Source organism: Pseudomyrmex gracilis, unplaced genomic scaffold, assembly GCF_002006095.1.
Source record: "Pseudomyrmex gracilis isolate BER0280 unplaced genomic scaffold, ASM200609v1 scaffold_203, whole genome shotgun sequence".
In the NCBI taxonomy this organism is placed as follows: Eukaryota; Metazoa; Arthropoda; class Insecta; order Hymenoptera; family Formicidae; genus Pseudomyrmex; species Pseudomyrmex gracilis.
The window spans coordinates 144,589-157,689 of NW_018020787.1; the positions used below are offsets into that span (position 1 = coordinate 144,589).

At 36.5% G+C, this 13,101-nt stretch overlaps 1 protein-coding gene across 2 annotated transcripts; it reads left to right on the forward strand.

Annotated features, from left to right (window-relative positions):
• The first annotated feature begins 3,356 nt into the window (after nucleotides 1–3,356).
• LOC109858433 (regulatory-associated protein of mTOR) lies at nucleotides 3,357–13,101 on the forward strand. Of its 2 annotated transcripts, XM_020435680.1 has the most exons (23): nucleotides 3,357–3,783; nucleotides 4,022–4,124; nucleotides 4,956–5,197; nucleotides 5,275–5,421; nucleotides 5,540–5,715; nucleotides 5,804–5,863; nucleotides 5,965–6,065; nucleotides 6,153–6,286; nucleotides 6,447–6,830; nucleotides 6,942–7,016; nucleotides 7,106–7,363; nucleotides 7,615–7,758; nucleotides 7,840–8,098; nucleotides 8,241–8,282; nucleotides 8,504–8,649; nucleotides 8,729–8,826; nucleotides 8,902–9,010; nucleotides 9,150–9,304; nucleotides 9,393–9,563; nucleotides 9,637–9,881; nucleotides 10,187–10,351; nucleotides 10,517–10,799; nucleotides 10,885–13,101. In XM_020435680.1, the coding sequence occupies exons 1-23, from the start codon at nucleotides 3,553–3,555 to the stop codon at nucleotides 11,072–11,074; spliced, it is 3,918 nt and encodes a 1,305-aa protein (XP_020291269.1). In that variant the 5' UTR covers nucleotides 3,357–3,552; the 3' UTR covers nucleotides 11,075–13,101. The 2 variants fall into 2 exon arrangements, with proteins under 2 accessions (XP_020291269.1, XP_020291270.1); XM_020435681.1 differs by lacking the exon at nucleotides 8,241–8,282 and having other exon boundaries at nucleotides 3,358–3,783.

Consider the following 13,101-nt stretch of genomic DNA (forward strand, 5'->3'; position numbering starts at 1 on the left):
TTCAAATATACTTTTTATTACAATACTTACGTGAATATGATTTTGAGAATATCACCAAGCACACCGTTTTCGCTTAAAGCATATTTTGCAGCTTGACAAATTACTTTCAACAAACAATCTTGTCCAGGATAGCCCAGACTGTTGTAAAACACACCAATGTCATTATTTCACACGCTTGTGCGATCTATCGGATTTCTCGAGGATATTAATACATGAATATGGCGGATCAGTCATTCATTTTTCATCTACTAATGCGTCTCGTACTGTGAGCAACCTGTTAGCTTTATATTAATCATTTGCGTGTATCGAGAGGTACACATGTAAAGCGTGTGATTTGCCGAGCAAATCGAGAGGATATTCAACTCTATTGGAAAACATCTCTCGTTTTCTTAAAAAAATTCTTCACTTATTACTTTCTCTTTGTCTTACTTTAAGAAAATATATATGTATAAAATAATATCTTCAGAACAAATAATTTGTCATTCTCTATCATTTTTTATAGATATTCTTTGCCTCGAGTATTCCCGTAGACATTCCCGACAAATCTGTATCGATGTCGTTTTATTTCGAGGCGAATTACGGATTGCCAAGCTAATGAAATTCCACTTACTACTATTACGACGAAAGTTATCTCGAAAAACGAAGTCTCAGTCGTCAACTGATATACAGCTTGTTCACACAAACTTGAAAGGTAACAAACTGGAAAGGTAACAAAACTGTGATTAAAACCACACTCACGCAGATATATTCTCTACCAACACGTATGTATTTCGAAACCTTACTTCTAATTACACGTGTGATTGTTAAGCTCAAAATATACGCTCGTAAATAATGACATTGGTGTGTTTTACAACAGTCTGGACTATCCTGAACAAGATTGTTTGATGAAAGTAATTTGTCAAGCTGCAAAATATGCTTTAANCGAAAACGGTGTGCTTGGTGAGATTCTCAAAATCATATTCACGTAAGTATTGTAATAAAAAGTACATTTGAAAGTTTTGATGTAAAAAGAAATAAAGAGAGATGTCGATATAAATTACAATCAACGAACAAATAATGTAAAACAATTAAATTTGCATTGCAGACCTTCCACGTCGAGAAGCGAGGAGCTTCCGAATGACATCACGCAAGCTGAGCACGAGCAACTTTGCGATCAACGTTACGAAAACTGTTCTCTGAATCCTTTAGATTTAATAATAAATAATAATAATAATAAGTCATTACGTCGATTATTAAAAATCTATACAAAATTCGACACAATAATCGATAAGTATTGAAAATAAAAGACTTGCATATAATATTTCGTCCGTTATTTATATTTATTTATGTATTTATTTATTTTTTTATTTATTTTTTTATTTATTTATTGCCTGCCTTTCTCTCTTTATTTTATTTTACACGCTAATAAATAATCAAGCGAACAAGAGCACAAGATTTACGCGCAATAGTCTTGGTCGTTGGAAACTATGGAACGCTTAAAACGAGCTGAAATCGAGCGAAGGTATCAGGGAAGTATGTCTTGCGAGTAGGTATACGCGCCAGCTCCTGGGCGTATACCTTCTCGTATACATATAGCGCGCTTGATCCCACCCCGCGCGCCATTACGGAGCACGCGGGGTGGAGTCAAGCGGCCATTATAGGCGCTCGCGCCTCAGCCAATCACCGCGCGACTCACGGCGCGCGGTGGCGATGGGGGAACGCGTAGCCTCGCCCACTGATACCTCTCGCGTTACCTCTTCGCACAACATGTATTCCTGATACTTTCCTGATATTTTCGAGGCTCTCGGACGACGCGCAACTCACCTTACCCGCTCAATTCTCTTGCTATTTCTTTCTCTCTTGCTTAATTCTCTTACATTCTTTCAATAATTTGTCAATCTTTAAACAATAATTTGTAAATTTATTATAAATATACGTATGTATATAAAACATACTATTTATTATTATTAAGGATTAATAGATGTATGTATGTACAACGTACATGTAAAAATAAACAGTTATGATAATAATGGAAGTAATCAAGTTTGATGCATATAAATTTATAAATTATATATGCGTAATTATATGTATATGCGATATGACTTATAAATTATACATGCGTAACAATAAAACGTAATAAGTAATTATCATATTTTGTATATTGAGAAACAATAGAAAAAGGAACAATAAATTAGATTGAGTTTGCAATGTGGTTTCCAGCACCAAGGGTTTTATTATTCTGTTATTATTACATAATATTGAAAATGTTTCCATTATTTTAATTTGTTTGAGAGTTCCGGGCACACATACTGTATGAATTTATAACAGAAGTTTATATACAAATACATAAACTTTATATATCTTTTTGATAAATATATATTACATATTAAATATATATTACATATTTATATATTTATTTTATTTTTATTATCCTTGTGTCTATAAAATGTTACCATTAATGATTAAACTTTTGCAAGTATAAGTTCAAATATAACGCAAATGACACACAACTTAATATATAAAAACCAAAACAAATACCTTTTACAAATTATTCTAATTATAAACTTAAAGCAAATTATAGATAGAAAAGCTATACATTTTATCACCTGCAAAATATATAACACAAAGAAAATTACGTATTTGTGTTACTACCGGCAATTTTTTCTTGGCTGTCGATACACTTTAAACATGCACTTAAAAAATATGTGCACGTAACATAAAAACCAAATTCAGCCTTTAATTATTTCAATTCGATAAAATCTTACGTATATAACATATACATTGCAACGTTAGTAACCATTCTCACAATCAGTCTCTTTTTTTAACTCTATTAGTCTCCGTAAACATTTTGTGCTAAAATAAATTGGTAAATGTTTAGCCAATTGAAGTTTTACATAAAGAAAGTGACCATTTAAATTCGTGCACATAGCACAGAATAGAACCGCACGCTGTGGACATATCGCACCGACATGTCGCTCGTGGACTGGCTGCGTAGTTCCAATGTGTACCATTCGTGGACATGCGGTAGTTTACAGAACGGAAAAGTGATTACACATTTTCTTATGGACCTGGCCGCTCTCAGTCTTCTCTCTGGTGCCACACGTCACGTCACGTGACGTTAGCGCACGTTCACGTCACGTGTGCTATAGTTTTTAAATACCAAGGTAAGATTTTGGAATGTATTCCCAGGAGACTAGGTCGTTCCTTACAAGTATATACGTCTCACGGGATTTTCTCGGGTTGCCAACATCCGGGACGGATTCGCTCGGTTGTCTGAAACTGATTGATCTGTCATTTCAGCAAAGTTGTTCGTTTGAAGATGTGACCGTACCTTTACGTCCTCCCATTTGTCACGTCATGTGTAACGCGCAAGTTCGTGGCGACATTCCGCACGCACGGAACTGAAATGTTAACATGGTGATCCGTGCGGTAAACCCGACGAGTCGCGCCCCGTGGAGGTGCTTTCGTATTGCGATCGACGCGGTGAAGAAGGTCTATTGACGCGCATAAAGCGCGCGTTACCTCACGCTACGTAAAAGTGCGACAGAAACGTTTCTTCTTTTTCACGCCACGATGTCGGTAAGTTACGCCAGGATGAAGTCGTGTTGCGAGGCGTCGTTAACATCGACAGAAACGACGACGACAACAACGACGTCCTCGTCCTTGTCTTCGTCGAGCAACCTACCCAGACGAGCCGGCGACGAAGATGACTGGGAGATGCAACTGGCGTTTCGCAAACCCCGTCACAATGCCACGTTCGAAAGCGTGAATTGCATCAGTCAAACTTGGAGAATGAAAGAGCGGGTACGTCTGAAAGACATCGAGGAACTTGAATATATATATATATATATAATTATATATATGTATACATGTATATGTAAAAAAAGAATTTCAACAAAAAATCCATGTTGAAACGCACAGACACAACTTTGACAGAGGAGCGAGCACGCTTGTCATGATTTTATATATGAAAAATCCGCGTGTAAATAAATCGATATGGCCGCGCACGTGTTTTTTCTATTTTTTTTTTGGTTTTGTTTAGATGAAGACTGTGAGCGTTGCTCTGGTGCTGTGCCTGAACGTCGGTGTCGATCCGCCGGACATTGTCAAGACGCAACCGTGCGCACGGTTGGAATGTTGGATAGGTAATAACAAACCTCATCTTACATGTTTATTTACATCTGTCTCTCCTGCGCGTTATTATGTAATTTGTATCTGTTCTTTGTAGTCGCGGTTTCTTCATTCCTTTTGTTCTCTCTGAGGTTTTACTCACGTCATCTTTGTTTCATTTTGCGAGCGCAAATAAGCGTGATGTGTTGTAATTACGTACGCGGAAAGGAACATCAGATCTGTAACAAATTTGAGGTTAGACATGTGTGTCGAACGGAGCAATTTTCCGGCATAAAGTGTCAACATTTTGTACCGTCCTTGCAAGGTCAATAATAGATACATTGTCGGTATTGACAAGTATATTTGGTGATAACGACAATGTCCAGCGATTATAATATTTTGAATTTATATTTTATTACAACATTATAGCATTATAATATTGGTCAGCAATGTAACAATCCTAAATAATATTGGGATATGAGCCAATATTGATGATTGGTCGGTATTATTAACTTTTTAAAGTCGGTACAAATGTTTGACAGATGGGTGTTTTTTTTATCAAACATTTAAATTAGACATATATTAAAATTATGTGATAAAAAATATTTGAAATGTTTATGACAATTATTTTTAATAAGAAAAGATACAGATTTGAAGTTGAAACTAAAGATCAGAATTGTGAAACTTATTGTGAAAGAATAGGACTATGTTTTAATATAAGAACAGAGATCTGGCAAAGGAGAGAAGAATTGTTAAGTTGCAACATTTTTTTAAATAGATGTAAAAAACCATGTATCAATCTGTCATGATATTTGCAGTGATAGCCAGACACTACATTTAATTTTTCAAATCAATCATCTTTCTAGACCCTTTATCAGTGAGTCCTCAGAAAGCTCTGGAAACTATAGGCTCAAATTTGCAAAAGCAATATGAACGATGGCAACCCAGAGCTCGCTACAAGCAGAGTTTAGATCCGACTGTAGAAGAAGTTAAGAAATTGTGCACATCGTTAAGACGAAATGCTAAAGAAGAAAGAGTTTTGTTTCATTACAATGGTCATGGTGTGCCCAAACCCACTACCAATGGAGAAATATGGGTATTTAATAGGGTCAGTAGAAGAGATCACTAGTTATGTTTGTTGTATATCTAATAACACAACTCTTGTGATAATTTGTTTTTGTACAGACTTACACACAATACATTCCATTGTCAGTTTATGACTTGCAAACTTGGATGGGTGCTCCTAGTATTTATGTATATGATTGTTCCAATGCTGGAATTATTGTGGAATCTTTTCAGCAATTTGCTGATCAGCACGAGAAGGAATATGAGGTAAAAGTTATATGTAAAACACTCGAAAGAAAATCTCTCAAGTTTTTGCGTGTGTATTTTAAAACAACAAGTACGTGCAAATTTGCAAATTTGTTGAACAAAATTCTCTTTTTTGCAGATGGAAAAGCAACAAAGTCGCGCTACCGGTGTAGCATGTCCCGCGGCTCCATATTACAGGAACTGTATTCAATTGGCAGCATGTGCCGCTAATCAGATTTTACCTATGAACCCAAATTTACCTGCCGATATATTTACATCGTGTCTTACCACACCCATAAAAATTGCAATACGCTGGTAAAAATATAAGCAAACAAAAATAAAAAAAAAAAAAAAAAAAAGAAATCTGTATGCATTCAGCGTATGATATGGTTTTTTTTAATAGGTTTGCCATGCAGCCTACGGCTAAATTAGTACCCAATATATCACTTGATCTTATTGACAAGTAAGATTACACATACAGACATATATTTACATATTTAGTTTTGTGTTTTATAATAATAAAAGTAATGATAAATAAGTGTGATTTTGTGCTTGTTGTTATAGAATTCCTGGACAATTAACCGATAGAAGAACAATGTTAGGTGAGCTTAATTGGATTTTTACCGCTATCACTGATACGATAGCGTGGAATACTCTACCAAGAGGTGAGCCTCACTTTGGTCATTCAAATTTTATGCGACAAAAATCGAATAACTAAAGTCCAAGTATTGTTATCTTTCTTATTTATATAGATCTATTTCAAAGATTGTTCAGACAAGATCTACTGGTTGCCAGTCTCTTTAGAAATTTCCTTCTAGCAGAGAGAATACTCCGTTCTTACGATTGCACGCCGATCTCTTCCCCAAAATTACCGCCGACTTATCAGGTAAATCAGTAGATCAAGTATGTCGTTATTTACATACATTGTATTTGAAAAAGATGATTTTTTCAAATACAATGCATAAGTGCCCTCGAAATATCTTTCGCCTATTCAATTGTTTTTTAATTTGAGATAAAACGATTAAATATGCGCACTTTATCTCTAGCATCGTATGTGGCTAGCCTGGGACATGGCTCTTGATTTGTGTTTGGCACAATTGCCAACTGTTCTGGAAAATGAAGATCGATACGTGCATTCGTCATTTTTCGAAGATCAGCTTACGGCTTTCCAAGTGTGGCTCAACATAGGATCGAGAGCACGCAGTCCACCCGAACAACTTCCGATCGTTCTTCAAGTGTTACTGAGTCAAGTTCACAGATTGAGAGCGTTAGAATTGTTAGGACGCTTTCTCGACTTGGGCTCGTGGGCCGTAAATCTGGCACTTAGTGTCGGTATCTTTCCATATGTTTTAAAGTTATTACAAAGCAACGCCAAAGAGCTTCGACCACTGCTTGTTTTTATATGGGCAAAAATTTTAGCGGTAGATAATGTGAGTTTTTTGCAATTATATTATGAGCTGTAAATTATATATATGTGTGCATATATATAGATCTTATAATGGTTATTTATTTCTAGTTTTATATGATTGTATCAATTGTAGACTTGCCAAGCAGACCTTGTGCGCGATGGCGGACATAAATATTTCTTATCTGTACTTCAAGATACCTCTATTCCGGTAACTAATTTTTTTCAGCAATTCTGCGCTCGAATCGCGACAACGCTAAACTTTCTTTTAAACAAAAAAATATATTTTTACGATTTCAGAGCGAGCATAGAACGTTAGCTGCATTTGTATTGGCCAGTATTGTAAATGACTATCGCCCCGGTCAAGTAGCCGCAAATCAGGGCAATCTTGTTTCTATATGCCTGGAGCAATTGTGCGACACAAACTCTTTGCTACGACAGTGGCTTTGCTTGTGTCTGGCGCGGCTTTGGCATAACTTCGACAAGGCAAGATGGTGTGGTGTTCGAGATATTGCCCATGAAAAGCTATTTACATTATTAAAGGATCCCGTACCAGAGGTGATGAGATCAATTATCACTTATTCTGTTAATATGGTTTTTATTTATTATATTAAACATAATCAGATTCGTGTCGATTATTGAGTTAAATTTTTCATTTATTAAGGAAATTTATGCTGTTTATATTTCTAAGTACTGCAGTATGACTAAAGACCAAAAGGCTTATTACACTTCGAGTGAAAATATTGTTTACACTTTCTCTAGACCTTTTACTCATTTCTGTTTTAATGACACAGATGTTCTCTGTACAGGTCCGGGCAGCTAGCGTGTACGCATTGGGCACATTTATAAACAGCGTTACAACGAGAAGCGAACATGCCAATAATATTGATCAGATTATTGCTATGACGCTTATCAATACCGTTTCTTATGACATGTGTCCGTTAGTTAGAAAAGTAAGATTAAGATTGATCTTGAGAGACGCATCGGAAAACTGCATACATATTCTCACGTCAGTGCATTTTTTGCCATTGCAGGAATTAGTAGTAGCTCTTCAATGGATGGTGCTGCATTTCGAAAATTCCTTCGTGACACTAGCTATAGCCGAGGAAAACAGTCGGAAAGATCTCATTGTAGAAACTTTATCTCCATTTAGCGGCATGAGACGCATCAACTCGCGCGACAGATTGAAGATGTTGTCTCCCAACAATACATACACCGTGGAAACGACCGACGGATTCGGACCGCAAGATCGCATCAAAAGGGTATCGTCTTCGTCATCCATTAGCAGTTTAGGTAAGCCAATAGGATATCGATTTGAGAAACATCGAGAGAACCAGTGAAATATTTCCAAAGTCAATTACAAATATTATCAGTTAAATATCTTCTAAGCACTTCTGAGGACCGAACAGTTACTTGCATTTGATTCTTTGGCCAGGTAATAATTGGGAGTTCGTGAGGAAACCTTGCGAGTCACTTGGTAATAATGATTGGAAGTTTCATTGCATGTTCGTAACGTAACTAATTCTTTTCTTTTCTTTTTTTTTTTGCAACTGTGCAGTTTGCACCGATAGGTTTAAAATGCTTATTGCACAAGCTTTGTATGATAGCGACATTAAGTATCTCTTTTGTTTCTTTATAAAAGTAAGTTTTTCTTGCAATAGCGACACACGTTAAATGTTACGAATTTATTCGTCGCAGGTCACAATTCTCTGGGAAATTTACCGAGTCTTTCCTATGGTAGTGTATACATGAAATTGTGGCATGGACTATGCAATCTTGACAACGATCCTCATCCGGCAGTGAGCGCTATGTCACAGAAAATTACCAATCATATTCGTAATAAGGTATCGATATCCGACACGCCGCTAAAAAGTTTAACAAAATTTGGTTACGCCGAGTTTGATCGTACGCTACAATTTTCAGATGAAGATATCTTCAGCATCTAAAGAAGTAATCGAGACAAAAATCTCTTCGTCACTGTCTCTCCCACCGTCTCCATCAAATCGAACTGGTTATTTAAGGTTGGTTATAATTTTATATAAACTGGTATCTCTTCTATATATGCATTATATTTCGACTATTCTCATTTTATTTAGCAACAGTAAAGGAGAGTCACCACCACCTGCTGTCAATTCCGGAACAGATTTGTTGCGTTCCTCAAGAGTTTTGCCGCATGGTCGTACGAGGAAACTCGTTCCCAACACGGTAAGTGTCTTCTTTTTTTTAATACTTATTCTAAGGGTCTCATAAATAAAAGATGCTCTAAATCTAGACAATATAAAGTGTACGATGTTACGCTGATAATATATTTTTGTTTCACATGTGTAATTTTCATTATGTACAGATATCTGAGGAAGCGGATGAAGTGCCTGGAGCCAAAACTCCATTGACTGTCTCTCAGTTTGTCGAATGGAGTTGTGCGCAATTTGCTCAACCTGCTAATTCGGAAGATGAGATGAACGACGTAGAAAGCAGACCGTATCTCGAGCGAGAATGGCGGTGAGAAACATGAATTTTTTGAATCTAAGAAAAGTTCTAATTGAGGTCTTGGTGTTTTTATATAAAATGTCACTTTCGACTGTCACAGATTTATACGCAACGTGAAGCAGAGGCAAGATGCGAAGGAGGAACAATTACGCGCGCCCTTAAACAAGATGGAATCACAAGTATATCATGCAAGATGTCCTTACTCGCCTCAAATTCTGATGTTTCATCCATTTGAGCCGCATTTGGCCGTGGCGTTGAAGGATTATTTCGGGTATTTGAATTTTCTCTCTTTGTGAAAAGTGTTCGATAAGAGTAACGTTCATTTAAAAACACAAAAATTTCAGAGTATGGGACTACCAGAATGGCCAGAAGTTAACTTACTACGCAAGTCGCGGAAATAAAGTAAAATCGCTCATTACAGCGCTGGAATTTATCAACTCTCACGACTTGAGCTTACTGATGGCTGCCTCCGACGACGGTTCCGTGCGAGTGTGGAAGAATTACAACGACATTATAGGTCGCGATCCAGTTTTGCTCACAGCCTGGCAAGCACTGGCAGACGTGCAGCCCGCAACTAAAACTTCTAGCGGTACGGAAGCCTTCAGTTTGCTTTAGGCGAGAGAAAAAGGAGCCGTAGTTGATTTTCTACTTGCCGGTTCCGGCAGTAAGAGAGTATAATATATAACAATGAAAACTCTCTTTCTTCTCTCGCAAATTATTAAAGATCTTTGTACGTATTGAAAAATATATCTAAAGGTCAGTATATGAGTTATTTTAGGTAATGTGTTTTGTATTTTTCTTGCAAATATGTATATAACTTACTATATTATTTGAGCAATAATCTGATTAATTTTACTACTGTAATGAATAATATTCGACAATTTATATGTTCAGCGGCAACACGAGTGGTTACCAAGTGGGAACAAAAATCGCTTACTCTAGCGGTAACAGGCGACGTTCGTATCGTGAGACTCTGGGACGCGGAGACCGAATTGAAGAAGCAAGATATACCAACTGGAGCTGATTGTTGTACTACTTCTATTGATCTCGACGGAACAGGTTAGTTTGAGATTGAAGAAGCGACAGTCTGTATTTCTTGTATATCAATCAATATATATGAGCGAATTTTTTTATATTTTTATATTATATGTTGTTTACTATATAGATGATTATAAAATAAGCGCACGATATTCATCTAAAATGTATATATCTTTTTAATTACAGGTGCGCTAATGGTACTAGGCTGTGGCGACGGATCGGTTCGATTGTTGGACCGAAGGTTACCTCCTGCAGAAGCGAGAGTTATGATTTGGAGAGAACATAGTTCTTGGGTATTGGGGACATTTCTAAGGAAGTCCGAGGAATCTACGCCGCAATTGTTTACTGGATCTTCCTCAGGCGACATAAAGATATTCGACCTCAGACAAAATTCTTCTGTGAACACAATTCAAATAACACCGGGCATGGTGGCATTAACAGTGCACGAAAGAGCTGACATTTTTGCCTGGTGAGCATAATCTCTCTACTCTCCTGTAATTTTTTTTTTTTTTATCTTGAAATATAATTAAGTCGCTTTTTTTTGTGGTTTTTAGCGGCACCACCAATCACTGCATCAGCATTTTTAACATAGCCGGTCAGCATCTCAACACAATAAAATTCCATGAAGGTTTTATGGGTACGCGCCTCAGTCCCGTGAGTTGTCTCAGTTTTCATCCGTATCGTGTAAACATGGCAGCCGGTTTTGTGGACAGTACTTTCTCGGTTTATGAACAACGCAGGTGACTACTAGAGATGGAACTTGTGTAAGATCTTTGTAGAATTTTATAGATTTATATAAAAGCGCTTGATAGTATTGTGCGTTGCAATACAATTGACAAAAAATTAAGCCTGTAGACCTCCGCGTTTTTCGCGAAATTCATTGTTTTCTACGACAAAGTGAATACTTTTATTTTTCTTCGATTTCTCATCGCTTAAAAAAACAAAAAAAAAAAAACAAAAAAATGGTCTTGCCTGTTAAAGTTTCTTTTTTTGCGCAAGGTATGCAACATGGTTCTAGCTCTTTTGTGATAAAATTGTGCATTGCAAGTGAGCGGATTTACCAAAATACACACTTTGAAGTGACCAAAGAACAGTCTAAAGATTACTTTGATCTTGATCTTTAACAAGTATATTAAAAAAAAAAACGAGACTGTTAAAGAAGTTCCCGGTAAAATATATTAATGCATAATAGAGCGTAAATGCATTGTGATAAAACGTTAAGTAAGTTCGTGTACGCAAGAGTGACTGTGAAAGAGAGAGAGAGGGAGAGAGTGACATTTAACGATTGTTGTTTTACTACTACAATCTATGCGACAAAGTAATCTCAACTATTTTTTCGTGCCATGCAATATCTACTTCTGGATTTAAGCTGTATATAACTCCGTATACAGTTTTTTTTTTTTTTTATGTAAACGGATATATTTTAATTAATTGAAATGTACATAGCTCGAATCGATATAAGAACGTGTATGGACATACAGCTCGCAATATGTGTGCATTTTTTATACACTACACGGGAGAGAAAGTTGACAGAGTGCTAGATTTCACGTTTAGGTCAATATTTACTTCTCCAGAGATAATTTTATCTGTCTGATTTTTGTTAAATATAATCTTTCCGTCGTCCTGTTCCTGACCAATGTAGATGACTCACCAATGGTGTGGTCGTTACTGATATCGTACAAACTGCGCATAAGTACAATTTTGTATAAATAGCAAAATGATTCAACGAACCGTATTTGTTACATTAGAGGCGTTTAAGTGGCAATATTATAATCGAGAGATACGTTTGCGTGTGCAATATTCATGATGAGTTATAAGTAATGACATAGTTACAAACAAAAAATACTGCCGAGTTTTTCCATTTCTCACTTCACATCGATTCCCGCTTCTCACGTTTCTCCTTTCGTGTTGCGCGTATATTAACGCATGCGTGCACAGAATGACCTGTGCTTATGCGCAGTCCAGTTTCCGCACGCATAAAACTATTGTTTAATCGAGAAGTGCAGGAGAAATGTGAACAATGAGGGTTAATGGATCTCCCCGGCGGGGAGAAATAGAGGGAACCCACACCGCGCTGCGTAACTAATTATTTCCAAACACGGAACTGACCAAGCGAGAAAACTGCGTTTATTTTAGAAAAAAACAGATTCAATTTACGTCGCAACGAAGCATGAGAGTAATAGTTAAGGTGGTTTTTACTAATTTTCAACTCAGATAGTCCAGCCATGTGTTAGAGCATTAGCGTCTGTTACACAAATTGCGCGAAATATCTATTGTGACTTTTTATCACACTCTTCTGCACGTCTAACGACGAAACACAATCCTAGCGGAATATCAATATAGTAGAATTAACTCCAAACTGGAGAGTTAGACTAAATTTTATTAGTTCAACTCTTTAGTTCAGTAGAATTACGCTTGCGATATCAACTGAGTTATGGATTAATGACAAAGGTGTTTATACACATTAGAACTTATTTAAATTATCGGAGAAATGGAGAGGGGAAAGGGAAGAAAAAAAGTTATATATCACGATTTGTTTATCTTCGTCTCGTTCCGTTTGCGGTCGCTGTCGTGTGTGACAATTCGCCGATATTTATAACGACGGAGAGCAATGTAGCTTCTTTATGGTGCATAACACGTACAAGACAAGGATTGCATAAAAACAAAACAAAACAAAAAAAAATATTGACGACACACAATCGAGGAACAGTTTAATTTCTCGTAACAATTTAGACACTTCATTGTAAATATGTAATATACAAAAAAAAAAA